This window comes from Rhea pennata, chromosome 10, assembly GCF_028389875.1.
Source record: "Rhea pennata isolate bPtePen1 chromosome 10, bPtePen1.pri, whole genome shotgun sequence".
In the NCBI taxonomy this organism is placed as follows: domain Eukaryota; kingdom Metazoa; phylum Chordata; class Aves; order Rheiformes; family Rheidae; genus Rhea; species Rhea pennata.
This window is the reverse complement of record NC_084672.1, coordinates 9,310,977-9,330,958: the sequence shown is the minus strand read 5'-3', so window position 1 is coordinate 9,330,958 and position 19,982 is coordinate 9,310,977. Positions and strand designations below refer to the sequence as shown.

The window sequence follows — 19,982 nt, the reverse complement described above, 5'->3', positions numbered from 1 at the left end:
TTGAGGTACTTGGTGCCTGTACCTTCCCTTGCCTGGTTTTCCTGACTGGCATTTTCCTCCTGTTGTTCTGTTCAAAATGCTGTTGCCAGTCTCTCCTCTCCTCACTGCTATCCTGAGTGTGAGATCTCTTTCTTCCTGTTCAAGCTCCTGGTCCTTTCCTGCCTTACTTGTTCTTAAAACTGATCCAGCTCTCAGGAAGCCATTAAAGACATTGCCTGAGACCTGGTGACCTGCTTGTTTTTCTGGTGTGTCAACCTGAGTCGCTCATACTTTTCACACTGTCCTCTGCTTGCGCTGCATACTGCAGCGTTCGTCCTCTCTGACCTGCTCCCCAAGGACACTGACTTTTCCTCTTTCAAACAGAAGGAGATAAATTCTGTTTGGACAATCATTTACTTGATGGTAAATGCAGTTTCACGGGAGGAGGGGAAGAGCACAGGAAAAAAGAATTGTAAATTGGGCTCACATTTGGTTGGCTCTTTGACCCAAAAAAATATTTTTCTGAACTTAGAAAAGTCTTTGTTTTGGTCTTTTTCTAATATTTCTCACTGAGTGATATTTAGTGGCAAGCCCTCATTTCAGAGAAGGGCTACAAAACCCCAAACCTGAATGAAACGCTTGATCTCTCATTGCACCAACACTTTGTTCAGCCCCAGTGGAAAGTTTGTTTTCTGTTCTGCTGAACCAGCCAAAAAATTTTGTTTTGAGTTGACTCAGATACTTTGCTTTCAGGACACTCCTCAAGGACCTGTGGAAGATACAAATCACCTTTGACAGCTGGACAAGGCCCAGAGTCTTCCTTACGCAGCATGAAACCTTCTGGGTTTCCCCATACCATCTCCCTCCAGTGCTGCTGTATGTGCAAAGGTTAGTGGCAGTGGCTGATGCTGGTTTGCCCCATAGTCTCAGAAGAGCAAGCCAGGTTGTGCAAAGGGCTCTCTGACAATTCTCCAAATGGTACTCTGAAAAGGGAGAGAGCTGTAGGAAGGGAAATGGATCAAGGGTGGGAACATTGTCTGTGCTTCCTGGACATCAAGAACCAGGCCTTTGGCCTGACTGTAGTGTGACCTGCTAGGTCACTGATGCCTCTTAGGGATGAAGCAGTCAGACATTGCAATTGTCTGCAAATGAGGCAAGTTCCTTGGTTCTCCTTCAGGGCCATCTTAATAGAAGAGAATCTGACCTGCTTCCATTCTGCTCCTAGTGAGCTAGGCAGGCCAGCGCAAGCTTTGGTATAAATCCAGGGTGCTCTACTGCTGCACGTGGGCTAGCCTAATTCCATGTCCCTCCCCATTTGCTCTTTTGTTCCCCCTTGGCGAAGTTCCCATATCGGCAGGTTTCACCCAATTCTCCTCATTCCAGTGAATCCTTGGAGTGGCCAGGAGATAAATCAGGTTAAGGAGAGTTTAAGCAGCTAGGGCTTAACCTGTCAGGGCCAGGGCCTGCAATACTGCGGCAGGATTCATTCCTGGAGACTGTACTTCCAGTTTTGTCCTCCCCAGTACGCCCCAGGCCCCAGCTTCCTCTCCTTTGCTGATTCCTCCACACAGCCCCACATCAGTTCTATAAGCAGATTATCCCCAGACACCACAAGCCAAAGATAACATCTTTCTGTCCCTGCTCATATGCCTGGGTATCTCCTTTGAGCTTGCAAGGCCACAAAGCCTGCAATCTGTCAGCATACCTGTAGGACATACCAGCACATGTCCTGCCATGTTCCCTCCACAAGCATGGTCTGTCTGGGGTCACCCCTTGGAGCCAAAGCATACGTCCCTTTGCCCCAGCATTCATGATGATAAAATCTACTGAGACAGTTTGCAGTGAACCAAGGAGCCCCCATTTCCTCCTTTCCAGGGTGAAGCCTCCAGGCAAGAAGGAGGGATTTCTGAGCATTTTCAGTTTTGTTATTGCATCTCTAAAATATTTTTAGTGCTCGTAAAAGTGAGAAACCCAGCTAGGGCCAGTACAGTACAACTCTCACCCAGAGCCCTCCTGAGGCACCTTAGACCTGACCAGTGCCAGCCTAGTCCCAAGTCTCCAGAGCAGAAGGGCAAATATACCTTTCCATCTCCCTCCTGAGGCATCCAGCTGATTCTCTCAGGGGATCTAGGGCAGATAGAGGCTGGAAGAGCCTCCCTGAGTCATTTCTGCTAACCATACCTAAAGTATTACTTTGAAACTAAACTGCAACCATTTACGTACAGGGTTAGCAGGGTACCATGAAGGCAGTGCTGCCTCCAGATAAGTTTATTGACACCTGCACACTCATGGGGATATGTGCGCTGAGGCTTAAAGGTCCTAATTTCTGTGAAAGAAAGGAAGCAAATTGTGTGTGTTGGGTGCACTGCCCCGCCAGAGAGAAGGGGGTTGCCTGCAGCAGTAGCTCTTCCTTCACATCTCCAGCCAACTCTGCCACTGGGATCCAGTGGCGCAGAGAGGGGACCTGGATCCGGCATTACAAGTAGATGGGCAGCTTGCTACAGATCTAGCACTTAGCTGCCACACTAATGGGCACAGGACATGATGGGCCAAATTCAGTGGTGATGTAGGCAAGCAGTCCCTCTACTAGGCCATGCACTGGCTCATACTTGCATGGAGTTTCCAACAAAACTTTTAAGCAGCTTGGCACTTATGACTGGAGTATGAAATCTGCCCCATGCATCATGTGATGCAGTTAGGTACCTTACAGGATGGATGCAAAGGACTTGGTCTAACCCACTCTAGGAAACCTTCTGCCTGCAAAGCTGCAGAGGCACCTCTGATCAGAGGGAGCATGGGTTGGGCAGAGGCCAGGGACTGCTGTGCTGGCAGGAGACTCCCCGTAGACCTTAGCACTCCTAATAGCCCCCTTGGTTTGCCTAACGCAGACTCCAGAATGATCTCACTACCTTAGCGGAGCCCTTGTTCACTTGCTTTGCTCCTGGGCAGTGTAAGGAAGCATCACTTCCTACAGTCTCTGCTAATGATTTGGCCGATCAGGCAGATCAGAGTTGTATGGCTGCCATGCAGGGAGGAACCTCAGTAAAGTTCCTCTCCTCAAGGGGCTGATCATCAGAGTAACCCACTGGGGCCAGCTCCTTCTGTTTGCCTCTTTAAGTGGTATGTAAGTTCAAGAGGACTCTATGCTGCATGTAGCCTGCACTATCCCCCTGTCAGGGTGCGTTCCCAAGCCTCTCCAGTAGCTGGTGGCAGGAAGTGCTATCTCAGTCAGCCTTTCTTGTATTGCCCAGGCCCTGCAAAGGAGCCTCGTGAGAAGCCAGTCCTTTAATAGGCTCTCACGCTGTTGACAGGTGAGAGTGAATAAGGAGTCAGCCCCTGTACGTGGGGGCAGCTAGCAGAGCATGCCGGCTCTGATCACACTGCAGCAGCAAAGTGCTGATCTGCAGGTTGATAAGGAGAGGCAATGCGAGGCGGTGCAACAAGGTGAGACTATCAGGCCAGTGGAAAAGCTATTATTGTTTGCCCTCTGCTTTCATAAAGGGAGTGCTGTGCTCAGACACAGGGGAGAGAGGCAGGGAATAGAGTGGGTAGGAAGGAGGTCAGTGAACAGAGCTGCTGCAGAACTGGAAGGCTAATGTACAGGACTGTCAGGACTACGGCAGCTCCCTGGCTCCCAGACTGCAGCACAGCTCTCTGTCTCTGCAGGGAGAGGGCTTAGCAAGCTACTTTTCTGCATATACTGCCAGTTCAATGAGACCCCTGATTGGAAAGCGCTGCAGTTTGCTTTCTCCTGCTAAAGGGCAATCACACAGAGTAATTGCTGATGGCTATGCTGCCAGGAGTTAGCAAGTTCCCTTATGCTATAAAATGCTCCTTTGTGCCTCTCTGTCTCCTTCTATTGAAGCTTCTAAGCAGTCTTGCTGTCCTGCTCTAGGGCAGGGCTGAAGACTGATCTTCCCAAGTAGCTGGCAGGAGAACATACGACCGTCAACAGTGCTTCCTGTGATTAGGGCTCAGGTATTGTTTAGGGATTTCAGCTGCTTTCTAGCCTCCTAGTCTGTATGGCTGAACATGGCCTGCAGAATCCATGTATTATGGGAGGTCCAAAAACGTAGTGCAGAGGGCTCTGAACAGCATCCCGAGAGGGACTGATGATCCTTAGGAGAACAAACTCTGCTCTTGTTCCAGGTGAGGCAGGCACCCTTGAGGTGTGCAAGGGCAGTGCGTCCCCACTAAGTGACTCATGTCCTGTTGAAGCAGACAGAGGCTCTGCTTGTGCAGGTCCAAAGAGGGCTGGGCAGACATAGACCTGTTGGTGCAGGAAGCAGCATGTCCCTCAGTATAATAAGCATGATGGTACAGACCCTCAGGGTATGAAGACCTATGGAGACCATCAAAGACAGCTAGTGCACAGTGAGCACTAACAGACAGGCAGGAACATGTTGTGCAGACCCATTGTAAGAGTCAAGTCACACACTAGATTTTGGAACTACTGCCTGCACTCATGTCCCTAACACTGTCCTGGTGATGAGCACAGGGCCAGAGCCTAGAAAAGGGAGTTCAGCCAGCTCTTTCAAGCCTGCAGGAACACTGTGCCAGCTCTAATCCTCAGCCATCGGTTCCCTTTTCCTCAGCATCTCTGTGGATGGGAAGGGAGCAGTGCCAGTCTCGTGCCTTGCAGAGACAAGTGCAGTACTGGATTTTGGCTCCAACCTCCCAGCAGTTCCCTGGAGCTGGAGGAAGGGCCTGTGCCCTGGTGCTCTCCTACAGTCTGGCTAAAGGAACCAGCCTGGTACCCTAGGCTGAGATATTGGGACTGATGTTGGCCCAGAAGATCATGTTTTAAGATATTGCTCAGTCCTTTTCAATGTATAACATATTTTCCCTTATCCTTTGCAAAGAAAGTTCATTTCACATGCTACTTTGGCCTGTAATGCATTTCCCATAGATAGCTCAGCTGTTGGGCAGCATCAAGGGCTTTCTTGCTGTCTTTCTCCCCGCAAACCCTCCATGGTGTATCTTAATTTGCTAGCAGATTCCTCTGTAATAAAGAGGTGTTCTTTGCTTTTGAGTTGCATTTCCTCAGCTCTTTCCAAAGATACCTCTGCCATGCTGCCTGCATGGAGCCCAAACCTCTCCAATGAGATTTGAGAATGATTTTGTGTTGCTGCCAGTCTCTCCAAAACTATCCATGGCATTTTTCTGCCATTTGTCATTTTGAGAAGAAAGCAAACAAGAAGTAATGATAAACTCAAATTATTGCCTTATTAACATGGAAATCAATACCATTTGCTGAGCCTGCAGGCCACAGTTAGATGCCATCAGCAAATTTGGGCAGCTTGCCTGGGCTGCAGTCTTTTATCTACTGACAGGCACTCTGGGACCTTCAGCCAGAGGAAGGAACTGTGATCTGTTGAAGGACTTGCCTCAATCTTTGGGAAAAGAGCACATAATTTTTTCATTGTTTTGACAGTGCTTCAAGTCTCAGCAGAACCAAGTGTTGCGTTTATGCTTATTAATGTAGCACTAAAGGAAGTCCCATACCAGAAATGTCTTGTGCTCTTTCACATGGAATGGAAAAATCCACATTTTTCCATTGACCCTCCGTAGATTTCCCCTCTTTTCCATGCAGCACTGCCAATACAGTGCAGTGCAGATGCAGTGAACATATTGGAGGGGTAGAAAGATATCAGCTGTGAGGAGGGGACATGGCCAAGCTGAACTGAGCCCTGCTAGGCAACAGTGCTTTCTCCAAGGGTGCTTGGAGGAGCCAAGCCATCTGGAGACTGCAAGGCACTGAGGTCTCCAATCCCATTTCTGGCACTGTCTCAGAGCTACTGCCCTAGTTCATAGAGCTTGTGCCAGTCCCAGCTCAGCTCGTCTTGCCAGGATGATGTGCTGGGTAAAACACGTTGGGAAATGAAAGGATATATGTCAGTTCTCTATCCCTGTAAATATATGGCAGCCTTGACAGGCCCATTGCATGTCTACATGATCCTGGCATTGGTTTAAAGCATTTATCTTCCTCTTCCTCCTGGAACAGTGCCGCAAACGTCTTTCCCCAACATATACTGCAATACTCACGCCCAACCCAGTGATTCAGGCTGCCTTGAGAAGGATATGGGGAGGCCCCACAATTTGGTTTTTTTCCTGGTCATTTAAAGGGAATTTGGACCTTGGGCTCAGCCAATTTGCTCTTGGTTGGACAGAACTGTCCACAGTGCAGTGAAAAGGGAGTGGGCAGCCCCCAACTTCCTGGCAGCTCTGCCAGGGCTGCATCTCCCCAGCTCTGCATCCAGAGCCTGGCAGAGGCTGATGGGGGAAACGAGCCCCTGTGATAGTCTGGTGTTGCCCAATAGGCTCTGGGAGTTGCCCCGCATGGGGTGGCAGGCCCAGCCCCATTCACCTTCACCCTAGCTTACAAGGTGTGATTGACTGTCCAGATGCATGCCAGAAAGTAAGGAGGAGAAAGGTTTTACCACCCTTCCCCACCCATAGGGAGAAAGGCCTCCCCGGACTGCCGTTCTGCCCTGTGATACAAGAGGGACCTGTGAGGAGCGAGTGGGACAGCTGATTCCTGGGTGAGGGGCACCCTGCCTTCATCCTCTATACTGGCTGGGAAAGGGCATTTGCAGAGCCAGATCCATGACAAGGGAAGCAGGCCACCAGCCCCACTATGTCATGTAAGAAGGGAGGGTGCTCAGGGAGACGGATGCTGAGGGTCAGGACGCCTGGGTCCAGTTCTAATCCTGAAAGGGGAAAGGAAGGGGTGTGGGGCAGGGCAGAGCAGGAGGCAGGATGCCTGGGCTCCACTCCCTGCCTTGCCTCACGCCTCCTGCAGTCACCCGCAGAGGCAGGGCTCAGAAGTGTTTGGAGCAGCTTAGAGGAAAGGTGCTGGAGACCCATCCCTCCTCCTAGAGAGAAAGAAAGGTGAAAGCAAGTCTGTCAAACCTCCCGCACTCTGAAACGTGATCCTGCCAGAGGCACCTCCCTGGGCCCCACCTTGCTCTCTCATACTTATATATGTCGCCTGCCTTCCACGGATGCAGGGGACGCAGGCTTACACATTGTGCCTGCTCCCCGGGGAGCTTTGTGGATGGAGCGTCCGAGGCACCAGGGGATGGCGAAGAACACGTACATGCGCTGGCGGCTCCCACTTGTCTGCCTCCTCTGGGAGGTGGCTATGATCGTCCTTTTTGGGGTCTTCGTGCGCTTTGGTCCCGAAGCTGATGCACATTGGGAGGAAGAGAAGCAAAAGATGAATGTGACCAGTGACATAGAGAATGATTTCTACTTCCGATACCCATGTGAGTATTTGGGAACCCTAGTCTGAGTGCTGACTGGCTGCATCCCTCACATGTATCTGCAAATGCTGCTTTTAGCACTACTGTCCCCAGCATCCCAGCCCAACTACAGGGTCCCTCCTGCTGGATCAACCCATCTCTCTGCTATTTGGCTGTGCAGTTTAAGATCTTCCCAGAACCTTGTTCTTTGTGGGTGAGGGCTGTAATTTGGAGAGGTGCTTGCTAGCTCAAGGATAGAGGTGGGCTCCTGGACAAGCTCCAGAGACCACTGTCCCTGAAAGCAGGAAAAGTAAGGGCAGGCCGCAGAAAGGGCAGTGAGAGATGGGCTTAGATCTTCCGTGTTACATGAATGAACACCGCTGTCTGATCTCTGCTACAACAAGCTCAGCGCGTACCCACTACCCAGAAAATGGCTTCATTGCCCCACAGCTCTATGCATGGATTTAGGGGAAGGTGAAGGGAAAGGTCTAGAAGGACAAGCCCTTGCCAAGTGCTTCTTTCATCTTTCCCAGATATTTCTGGCTTGGGACACAGCTTGTCAGAGCTGATGTCTCCACCTGCTCCTGGAGAATCAAGCTTTTGCCTTGGGGCTGGTCTGAGACTTACCGAAGAGCAAGAGAAAAGCCTTGTGGCTTCCTAGTGCTCTTCAAGCACTGTCAACAGGGTACTATGACACCAGTAAATTACGTCTTTTTTTCCAGGAATAAGGCTGACGTGTTCTCAGCACCTTTCAAATTTCAGCTTGCTGCCTCCTCCCTTGGCTCTGGATCAGAGCAAACTTTTCTGTGCATACAGAGGAACAGCTGTCTAGATTCTGTGACATCTTCCTCCCCTTCCTACATCCTCCCCCTCACTAGTAAATCAGCCTTTAGTTATAGCCATTTTGATGCTGGAAATCTCCTGACCTGCCAGGTTCTTAGGGCTCTCCGGTCACTGTATCATATTAGGGGTAGGGTTTTTTCAGGAGCTTAAAGCTTTTTTGACCAGGCAGTGTGTTTGACTGGATTTGATCTCCAGTGCTGATTGTCATCTTTGTCAACCATTGGAAGCACTTTGCTTCTGTAGGCAATTGTTTCCAAGGAAGCAACAGCCCTGAGTCATGAATCTATTTAGAACATTTCCATTACAAACACTTTCTAAATCAAAGGAGCTATAGAAACATGTACCTGCTGAGTATTAGCTATTTCAGAGAAGGATTTGTTTACAAAAACTAGTTGTTCAGCTGGCATGCTCCTAAGTCTAAGGCCATGAATCCCCTGAGCTCTTTGTCAAGATCCTGCCCTTTGGACTAACACCACACAGGTCTTTGTGAAGTGACAGCAGTGCACAAGTGCTGTTGTTGTCATTGTAATGTTGGGACAAGGTCAGAAAGGTGAGGTTTTAGGCCAAGGAGCTTGTAGGAGCTAGCAATGTTATATCTCTTTTGTGCTCATAACCCAGCTTTGCTCCACAGTACTAAATATTCTCTGTCAAATGGCTTAACAAAGTCTCATAGTTAAATCAACTTCAGAGCAACTGTTCTCAGTTTAACTTTGAATTCTGTTTCTATTTCAGACCTGAGGAAGGGCTCATGTGCCCAAAGCCAGAGCTGTTTTTTCCCCATTAGCTAGTCAGAAATATACTTTCTCTCTTTCTTGCACGCGCTCTCTTGCTCTCGCTCTGCAAAAATGGGCAAACATGGCAAGATGACCAAGCCCTGTCATTTTGATCTTTGTCTCCATCCAGCTCTGCTTAGAAGAGACTGAGATAGTTAAACACACGCAGATCTTCTGCCTTAATGTTTCTGTGACTGCTACTGTCCACAGGACCTGTACTACAATAGCAAAGATGTTGCAGTGGGAAAGGCATGACAAACTGAAGAGTCCTCCAAGCCCAGAGATGATTAGGAAATCCAGGCAGGAGGAAGGCTGTGTGCAGTTGTATTAGTGGTGCCCAGTTCCACGACTGCCAGTTCAACTCCAGTCAGCACTACAATTTCTTTTAATTTGAATCATATATTGATATTTCATAATGGATGAATCATCTGCTCTCCAGGGGAAATAAATGAGATTCTTCAGTACAGGTAGTATTCCCAAAGCCCAATCACTTCCTCTTGTAGCAATGGCAATTGCCTTCCCATAAAAGCAATGTCACAAAAACTTCAGGGCTTAGAAGCCCCTGGGCTATTTGTGAGTCACAAAATGTGTTATTCTTAAGACAAAACAAATGCAAGGCTTTAGATTACATGCAGTTTGAGGAAAGACCTGCTCTTCTTTCTATGTTTGTACAGGATCTAACAAACAATCAGAATCCTCTGTGTTTTTGGAGGCTGCACAGTCTGCGACCTTAATTTTGACCTACATATTTCTGCTTTCAGAAGGATTCAGCAGGAATATATAGTGCAAGTGGCAGCAGATCATTCCAGTCATGTATTTTGCTGCTTATCCTTGAGAAGAGAGGTGGTGAGAATAAATACAGCTGCAAAGGGAAAGTGTGTGTGATTGTATGGTAAAATCAGTGTTATGAAGACTCGTTCTTAGCACATGTAGAGAAGTACACTTGAAGTTACCTCTGCTGAACAGTGTCAGCTGCAGATTTTGTCTCCTTGCTTCTTTGCAAGGAATTTCATTAGCGTGGGGAGCATTTTTAAAAACAAGAAAATTGACCTGTCTCTGCAACTTGGCACTACACTGCTGGAGTCTGTTGAAATGCTTGTCCTTATACAAGTTGCGAGATCTTGGAAAGTACCAATGGACAGAAGCTAAGACTTCTGCAGAGTTACATCTCACCCAAATCCTCATCCAGCCTTTAGTGGAAGTAGTGGATACAGTCCCACTGTCCCTGTAGGAGCTGATTCAGGAGCTGCTGGGCTCTCTGAATGCTGAAGGGCCAGCACAGGTTAGGGGTAGAGCAGATTCTCAGCTGCTGAATTTCTTTTGCTCTGAGCCTACACCTACTCTGAGGCACACAGTCTTTGCTGGCTACAGAGCTATAGTGTTTTGTTCACTACATAATGCAAAATTGCTGATGTAGCTCTTAATTTGCTTTGTTCACCTCTTCTACAGTATTGGTTTGCTGGTGGTTATCTGCTGGCAGGGAAACTCAGCCTTGGGTGTCCTGCTCTTTTAATGGGCAGAGCAGCCTCCAGTGTGAGAGTATGCATGATTTAATTTGTAATTATGCAGCTTTTCAGCTCACTTAATTGCAAAGTGATCCTTATCTGAAAGTAACAATGCAACATTAAAAAGTAAACCAAGTTTATTGCACCAAGAATTTCTCTCAAGAGACTCACAGTCCCACAGGTACAGTTTCCCCCGGGGAAGGGCATCTGAGGGACAGGAGTTAGTAGATATGAGCACTCTTGGAAGAACTGGATGTCTCTGGTGAGGATGGCTTTTGCTCCATACTGAAGGGAACAATTAAGCAGTGAAACTCTCAGAAAGTGAGATCCTGGTGTCAAGCATATTTTGCCTCTGACTTCCGTGATGCAAGAGTCTCCACTACAACAGGAGAGGGAGAGCACGCCTCTGTTACAGCACTGTTCAGAGCTCATCTTCCCCAATGCAAGTTCCTATCTCAGAGGGAGACCCATTAGATCTGTTAAAGGGAACAAGCCAGAAACAGTAGCATAGGTATCACTATAAATCCCAGCAGTCACCACTTCTCTCAGCAAGGTTAGCTCTGACAGCTGGAAGAAGTAATGGTTACAAGCACTGTGCTGTGGGTTGGCCTGCAGAGGTTGATGGACAGAAAAATTACAGTTTACTGTTTTCTTTTTTTTTAATTTAAGTTTTCATTGTTATTATACTCTTCCCTAAATACTTGCTGCAAGCCATCAACAGGGCCAGGACCCTTGGTAAGATGGGCCTACTCAAAATAACGATTCATTTGCTTTTAACCAAACTCGGGCACTGTTCATTTTACTTGACATTTTTGCACTTTTTCAAAAAGGAAAAAATATTTTGAATACACTATTTTGAAAACAAAAATGTTTTCCTCTGAATACTCCTTTAGACTCTCCAATCTTCCCTTGCAAACTGCTTTTAGTAAACATTTTTTGGCTTTCAAGACTGAACTTTTTAACCAAAAGGCAGTTTCCAAAAGTTGAGCCATCATCAGAATGAGCGGGCATGTGACAAACGCACATATTCCAATTTTCCCTTGACTTTCCTCCCTACTGTCATTGACATGCTTAGTTTCTCTGCTCTGCTGAATTCAAATGGTATTTGTGGCCCTGTGTTCCCCTGTAGAGCTGATGATTCCTTCCCTCCGCACAGCTTTCCAGGATGTCCACGTGATGATATTTGTGGGCTTTGGCTTTCTCATGATGTTCCTCAAGCGTTATGGATTTGGAGCTGTGGGTTTCAATTTCCTCCTCGCTGCCTTTGGGATCCAGTGGGCTGTCCTGATGCAAGGCTGGTTCCACTCTTTCAAGACTGGAAAGATCCTGATTGGAGTGGAGAAGTAAGAAGAGATACGGGCTCTGGGTTACCACCTCTCGGCCAAGCAGTAGAAGAGCTGGGATGAGAGCCAGGCTAGGAGCTGGGAGCACCTGTCCCTGTGTTATGGGCAGAAGACAGTCTTGCAACTATTGTCTTCCTTCCATGAGCTCTAAAGAGCATATTGTATAAGGAAAGCTCTTTGGCCAATTTCCCTCCACCAATGCAGCAGAGTGGCATTCTGCATACCTTCAGTCGCTTTCCACCTTTTACCCTAAAGGTGGCTGCTATTATGGGAGTACTGTTCAATTTGAAACGAATGAATGAGAGTCATTCCTTACTCCCCAAGCCAAGTACCAGAGACCCCAGTGCTAAAAACTTATATAATCCTGCATTTTATTGTTCAAATAATTTGGGAGAAAGCATCTTAATTGGACAGTATGTCCAGATGTGAGGAAGGTTAACGGGAAATCCAGGGCTGGCTCCTAATCACGTGTGTCCTGGGCTGGGATTCTCTAGAGCCAAGGGTGGATGAGGGTGAGTTAGGGGATAGTACTTCATTATTAAACCATAATTTTCCTTTCTCTTTTTCAGCTTGATCAATGCTGATTTCTGTGTGGGCTCAGTGTGCATTGCCTTTGGGGCCATCCTGGGCAAAACTAGCCCCATACAGCTCCTCGTCATGACTTTGTTTCAAGTCACACTCTTTGCAGTGAATGAGTACATCCTCCTCAACCTGCTTCATGTAAGGCTTTTCTTTAGGGCAGCACCAACTTGGTTCTGTTTCTTCCTCTCTGCATGTCTCTTAAATATGTCTCCCTTTGCTAAGGCTCCACCAAGTCCTTGCTTTCATAAGCATTTGAAATGCAATAATTTAGGCAGAAAAAGTAAAAGCATTAGAAAGGAGGGGGATGGCAGAAGCCACTCCCCTGTGGTCTGGCCTCTCCTTTCGTTAAGAAAGGAGATTTCCCAGGGTTTTACATACAAGCCTGATGAGTCCAGAGCACTGGGTACCTCTGTTGAGGCTCCCAAGGCGGCCGAGGAGTCTTGACACAAAGGGCCAGTCACTCTATCCTGTCAAAGATTTCCCTTGTGGCTGCTTCCCCTGCTGGAATATGGGCTTTGTTGAAAGAAAACAGATGTCAAAGTGGATGAGATGTCTGCTAACGGAGGCTGAGTTCTTGCAGTCTGAGAGAGGGTTTGAGGGGCTGGAAAGTGAAGAGGCTTCCAGAAGACCTGAGCACATGTGAGAGCCAACCTGGCATGAAGGAAAGGATGCTGAAGCCTTGGGAGAACTAGAACTTCATTTATTTCTAATTGCCAGTCAGAATTTCATTTTCTTGGTGTGAGGGATAAGAATGCACTTATAGAACCAGAAAGAAAGTAGGAGAGCCTGAGCAATGAGGACCCTAGAGTAACTCTCACACTGGGGAAAAGGAACTCTTGGAGAGCCAGTAGCCTGGTAGTTTGAAATACAAGGCAGGGATTCTCCTCCAATGCTTATCAGCAGTGATGTGAAAAGGGGAATTCTCATCTGACAGCATGATGATTATTTTCACTGCGTGCCTTTGAAATACCCTCTGTGATTCCCTCCAGGTTCATTACATCATGTAAATGAGTCCAGGCAGTGCCCATGCACAGAGGTTCAGCCCCCGCTGTCTTGTGTGTCTGCTTCTTACTCCATTCCTGGAGGTGATGCTTCTGACATCAGCTCTGGGCAAATGCAGCTAACAAGAGAGAACTGCAGTAGCTGCAGCAGTCCTGAGGCAGATAGAAAAGTAGAAAAGTGATGCAACCACAACCACAAAAGAGAACAAAGATCCAGAGAGAGGTTACTGGGGTGCTTTATCAAAGGTGGCCTGTTACCACCATGCTAAGCCCATTCCCCACTGCCAGGACATTCAGGGACAGCAAGAACTCTTGATCCGATCCCTCACAGGCTAGCAGGAAGTCTGCATTCACAACAACCATCATCAGTGTTCAAGGGGAAGTGCTTGTAATACTTGTGGCTTTTCAATATTTGTATAAGAATCCTGAGGTGAAAGGGATAAATTATTCTGTATTTAGTGCTCAGTCCTGTGACTATGTCATCTGCTGATGATGGAAGAAAGTTAATCCTGATTTGTTTTAAGAATATTGTTGCAAACCACTTGTCATTGGAACAGGTCAGAAGTTCTCTTCTGCCTTCATACCTACCAAGGAGGAGCTAAGAGGAATGGTATGGCCATACACAGGACCAAAAGAGCAGGATAACTAGCAGAACCAGAGCATTTTTGTCCCTCTCTCCCCGCGACTAATTGCAGGCTGGAAATTGGACAGACAAGATGGGCATGATGCAAACCAGATCTCTCTTCTAGAATGAATGGAGATTCCAGAAGGGTACTTCTGCTTTCTATGGCTGTAGGTTAAAGATGCTGGTGGTTCCATGACCATTCACACCTTTGGGGCCTACTTTGGCCTGACTGTAACAAGCATCCTATACAGACCCAACCTGGAGCAGAGTAAGGACAAGCAGGGCTCTGTGTACCACTCTGACCTCTTCGCTATGATCGGTGAGTCAACCCTAGCCTTGGTGGAGTTGGTAGTTGTGTACTGCTCAGCTACAGTAAGCTTGCCCCTCCTGTCTCTGGGGAAACTGGACTGAAACTAGGGCCTGGTGCTGAGGAATGCTATATCCCACCTTTTGACAATTCAGAGCTATGCAGCACCCTTCATCAGGGCCTGGGTTGAGATGGTGCTAGAGAAAACAAGTAAGTGTTTTGGTTTCCCTTCTCTGCCAGTGTCTCCTGGTGCTGTGGGGGGAACAGTGCTAGGGCAGCAGGACTAGTGAACCCAGTGATTCAGCTTCTCTGTGCGAAGAAAGATCATCCTTTTAGGAATTTTTCAATCCCTGTATTCTTTCTTTTTCCTTTCTGTTCTTTGTCTCGCCAATCTCCATCACATCAGGTACCCTGTATCTGTGGATGTACTGGCCCAGTTTTAATTCAGCAATTTCTGAACACGGGGATGCCCAGCACCGAGCTGCCATTAACACATACTGCTCGCTGGCTGCTTGTGTCCTGACTACAATGGCCTTCTCCAGCATGCTGCAGAAGAAAGGCAAGCTTGATATGGTAAGCTGGGAGCAAAGAGCCTTGTGCTACACAGAGGACTTGTCACTAAGTTGATTAAGATGTCAGAAATGGACTGCTACTTTTTATTTGCTGAAAAGGTACTGCATTTCAGGGCATGATGGTACAATCAGCCCCCAGCCAGAAAACCAGACGCTACTTGGAATAAGCAGGCAGGTAGTGAGTCCTGTGGTGCTCAAGGCATGTGGGGAAAGAACTGGGTGATGCCCTGCACATGGTGGACCTAAGGCACAGCAGGACCATACACACATTGATGTGCTGCACCAAGAGAGCTTCTGATGGGCATGATGCAGAGCTGTGTTTGGCAGCATTCTCCAACAAGCCAAGCAGGCTTGTGTGGCAGCTTGTAAGCAGTCAGGGGGCTGACTTGTACATATTATGTGTGTGGGAGCACAACTGTGTGACAGCAGAGCCTGCGTGACACATGGGTGAGACAATATCCATCTCATCACAACTCCCCACCCAGACTTGTGGATGCAAAGAGTGTGTGTGGTATGGAGAGTGGGAGTCTATGCACTGTGGTGCTACAACAAAGGCCGGCTGTTCTCCTTCTGTTTTTCTCTAGCAAGCAGGAAAATGGGCCCTGATATTTCCCCTGGAAACATTTTTAGACCTGATTCTCCTGCTTTACCATCCTCACATCCCTGAGCAATTGGGATCTCTCTGAGATGATAACACAGGATGGTTATTTCTGCAGGTTCACATCCAGAATGCAACACTGGCTGGTGGTGTGGCTGTGGGCACTAGTGCGGAGATGATGCTGACTCCGTATGGCTCCCTCATCGTTGGGTTCATCTGTGGCATTGTGTCCACAGTGGGGTATGTCTACCTCACGGTGAGTGCTGTGTGGGGAATTGCTGCCCTGGTCCTGCTAAGGACACTAGGAATTAATTTATTTCCCATTGAGGTTGCTGCTTTCCACTGCCCCTTATGGATGCATTTGACTCCATTTAGTGCCTCAAAATTCTCAGGAAGGCCCCAATAAGAGAGTGTTTGGAGGTTTTTATTTCACCTTAAGCTTGGCTCAGTCATTGTCTGCAAGCCTTTAATTCTTGAATGGGACCCAGAATATCACTCTTCCTTCCCTGCCAATCTGTGTCCTCCATAGATGGAACTAATTCCTTTCTAAGATTGTGTTCAGGTTCCTGATCTCTCTCTACTTCCCTTCCCCATAGCCTGTTTTGGAGTCCAGGTTGCACATCCAGGACACATGCGGCATCCACAACCTCCATGGCATGCCGGGGCTTATTGGGGGCATTGTGGGAGCCATTACTGCAGCTGCAGCCACAGAAGATGTGTATGGAAAGGAAGGGTAAGGCAGCTTTAAACTCTTCCATAACTCTTTAGTTGGGGCTCCTTGGGCCGGAAGACAGCATCAATTAATAAATAGCCTTTGCTTCGTGTCCAGAATTGTCCCTTTCTCTCCTCAAGAATACACACTGCACTGGCTAATTTGGGTTTGCTGAATTGTGAAAGGCTAATCTCTTGTAGCTGACATTCCTCTGGTGTCCTCAAAAGATAAGCCATAACCCCAATCCTTGGCATTGTTCTGGGGCACAATAAATGGGGAAGGTTCCTCTTTCTATCTCTGCATTGTTTGGGGGGTCAGGTAAAGGCTTAAGATCTGAAATCCAAAGTAAATGTTCATATTTTGGGCTGCTTCTCCTCATTAAAGCTTTGCCAAGGGGCCAGAGGAAGTGAACACTGTTTTGTGCCATTGCAAGATTCTTCTAGTTCTCTGCAGAAGAGGAAGCCGTGAGGGAGCAGGGCACACTGCTTCTCCAGTTTTGTTCACCACAGCTTTCCTCCATCTGGGAAAGGTCTGCTGGAAGCAATCATTTCTGTCCTCTGCAGGTTTATCAAGGCCTTTGACTTCACTGGCAGCTACAGGACCCGGACACCTAGTGTCCAAGGAGGTTTCCAGGCAGCCGGCATTGTTGTATCTCTGGTCATGGCTTTTGCTGGGGGGGCCCTTGTAGGTAAGCAGGAGGGGAGCATGGAGAAGGGAGGATTGAGGCCAGCCTGTGGTTGACCTGGGCGTCCATTAACTCCTCTCTTTGGCCAGGTAGATTCTTCCTACTTAAGTTTCAAGGATTGCTCCCCCCAACAGAACCGAATCCTAAGCTTGCTTGCATCACTTGTGATAACCTGCAGATAGGACTGTCCCAAAGCCCACAGGGGTAAAGGGAACAGGGCAGCAGAGAGGGACTCTTGAATCCCAGCAAATGCACACGGGTTTAGAGAAAAGGGGAATTAGTTCTAGTGTGGGTCAGATCACAGCCTTGGTTTCTGCTTGCAGGGAGATAGGGTTGGAGTTTGCATTAGTCCAGCCCTAAGCAACATGATAGCATTCACTTTGTGCCCTTTGCTGTCTGGACTCGGGGACTCTAGCCATCTTCTCCCATCCAACATGTCATTGCTGCCGCTTTGTGGGCAGCTGGAGCATGGCAGAAACCCTGTCTTGCCTCCTTCCCACCTTCTCAATCAGGCCGGCCTCTGCTGGGATAGCTCAGGGTTGCGAGCAAGCAGCAGGTCTCTGCTTAGGGCCCACTTGCCCACTCATGGAGTTCATGGCTAAGAGGAGAGGAAACATCTACTCCCCCAGATAGTCAGTCTTGGTACTGCATGATGCAGAGACCTGCTCCTTTGAGAGTCCCCCTGCTAGAACCAGACAGAGAGCCCGGAAATTGGACCCGTCTGGTCAGCAGGGAGAGGAGACCAGGGAAGACCCCAAGCTAAGGGTCCTGGGGCCTGACTCAGGGTTACTTCTGCACAACGGGGAGGGAGCCCTGCCCCACACCCCTGGGGAGCTCGTGTCCCCCTGCCTCACAGCCCGCTTCGGTGCTTCCAGGAGGCATCCTGAAGCTGCCGATCTGGGGCGATCCCGCGGACGAGACCTGCTTTGAGGATGACATCTACTGGGAGGTGAGCCGGGGAGCTATGGGACCCTCCCGCTCCGGGGGACGAGGCGGGACCGGGGCTTTGGGGGCGCAGTTGGCGGGGCTGAAGCAGAGGACTCGGAGTCCGGGCTGGTGGGGCTGAGGTGGGGGGTTTGGGGCTGGTGGGGCCGACGTGGCGGGTGGCGGCCGGAACCGGTGGGGCGGCGGCGGCGGCGGCGGCGGCGCGGCCGGGGCGGCGCGGGAGCGGCGGGCGCGCACAAGATGGCGCTGCTGCCCGCGGCACGAGGGGAGCGGCGCGGGCCGGGCGCGGCTCACGGCCGCCGCCGCAGGTGCCCGAGGACGAGGAGAGCGACGTGTACCACATGCACAACCCCGGCGACAAGCCCGCCTCCCCCTGAGCCGCCGCGCCGCGCAGGCGGGGGCCCCGCCGGCGCCGGGGGCCCGGCGCGGCCTCCCCTGCGGCGGCGCCGGCCCTTCGCCGCGGCCTCCTGCGCGCCCCTCCCCGGGGGACGGGGCGCCCCGGCGGCAGCGGAGAGCCTTTCCCGCCCCGAGCGGACTCGCCCGGAGCGCCTCGCCCCTGCCCTGCGCGGGGAGGCCGCAGGCCGCGTCCGAGCAGGCCGGGCCGGACAGGCCGCGCCGGGCAGCGGGGCAGGGGTTGTGCGCCGTGTCTGTGCACCCCTGGGGAGCAGTTCAGCATCCGCCGGGCCCCGCATCTCTCGGGAAGGAGAACAGGGATGGTGGAGACCTCCCTCGTCCAGCTGCTGCAAGCGGCTGCCCTTCCAGGGGCTGTGCCTGCCTGTGCAGGGCGCATCACGATCTCCTTTCCTCTGCTGCCTTCTGCCACAAGCTTACTTTCTTCCCACGGCAGCAGGACTCCAAGCTCCCAGGCTGTCCTGCCCTTCTCTCTCATTTTTGTTATTTGTTCATGTGAATAAAATAGCAATATGTTTTTCTTTCCATGACCATGCCCATTGTGTGAGTAGTGGAGTGGGGTGGGATGTTGCCCAGACCCTGTTTCTCCCGGGGTGACACAGAGCAGCTATGCTGAGAAACAGTGACAGAGCCATGTTCACCTTCCAGGCAAGCAGCTGCTTGGGATCCCCAACTCCATGGTGAAGGGGCTGGGCAGGATGTGACCTCTGCTGAGCTGGAAGGGACTAAGTGTCCCTCTGTCCATGCCCGAGCACTTGGGGAGCTGAGTAGGTGCCCAGAAGCTCAGAATAAAGTCAAGGAGCTGGGGTACAGCAGGGTGACCTGGAGCTGAAGTGGAGCATGAACACTTCCAGTACAGGCAAATTACAGAAATGGAGCCAGCTGGCTTAGGACCTGACACTGTCCTTAAATTCTGTGTATCCCCTTGCTAAAAACAGAGCCTCTTTCTCTGTGCAGTTGGACCCAGCAGCCTGGCTTTCCGTGGTGAGCCCTAGTGGTAAGCCAGGATCCACTGCAAAAGCTGGTCTGGAGCTTTTGGGGAGATAGTGTTGGGGTGCAGTGGCTGTCGCTGTGCTAACGTTGCCATCCAGAGCCTGGATGAGGGCCCGTTTCACAATCTGGCTAGGCATTTATGTGCCTCCCTCCGCTAACTTCTCTTGACTGCTATATTGAGGCCTCCATCACATCTTTAGGAACCTTGTTCACACATAGCGTGCAGGCTGGCAAGACCTTTTCTTCTCCTTGGTTTCAGCAATTTCTTCCAGCATCGTCAGACCATTCCTTCCACTTAAAGTGTTATCCTGATGGGATGAGCCTAAAGATAGAACACATATTAAAGGGTCCTTCTTCCATCCAGCAGAGTCATCAGGCTTCAGTCACAGCTGAAGGAAGGTAGCAAGAATAAAAATCAAACACAAAACCTGTGTGTTTTCCAGGGTGAGGAACAGGAGAGGAAAAGAGAAAGAAAGGAGGTGGGAGGGCTGATAGGTCTCTTCACTGTGTCTAGCTATAATTCTCACACCTGAGGGGGGGAGTCAAAAGTAGCTATTCACATCCCCTTGGGATATGACACCCTTATTTTCCATGCTGGGTAAAGACAAAAACCCTTTACAATATGTTTCTGGAATTTGTCAGCGGCTGCCAGCAGCAGCATGTTAATTAAATGTCGGCAAAGATGGAAGCAAGAGGCTCTGCTCTAATTGGACACTTTGCTTGGTGGAGCTGAAAAACATTGTGACAGAGGAGGAGGTGCCGAAACACTGTGTTCCCCCGCCATGGCGAGGGGATGGGGACAGCCAGACAGGAGATGCTCTGTTCTGATCCAGGGTCTGTCTCTGTTTGACCTGAGACAACCTT

The 19,982-nt window shown here is 49.6% G+C and overlaps 1 protein-coding gene across 1 annotated transcript; it reads left to right on the top strand.

Moving 5' to 3' along the window:
- Positions 1-7,036: 7,036 nt before the first annotated feature.
- RHCG (Rh family C glycoprotein) lies at positions 7,037-18,091 on the top strand. The gene is made up of 10 exons (XM_062583805.1): positions 7,037-7,247; positions 11,501-11,687; positions 12,257-12,407; positions 14,067-14,214; positions 14,609-14,775; positions 15,491-15,628; positions 15,969-16,105; positions 16,648-16,772; positions 17,645-17,718; positions 18,023-18,091. Exons 1-10 carry the CDS (start codon positions 7,037-7,039, stop codon positions 18,089-18,091), a joined length of 1,407 nt encoding a protein of 468 aa, XP_062439789.1.
- The last annotated feature ends 1,891 nt before the right edge of the window (positions 18,092-19,982 follow it).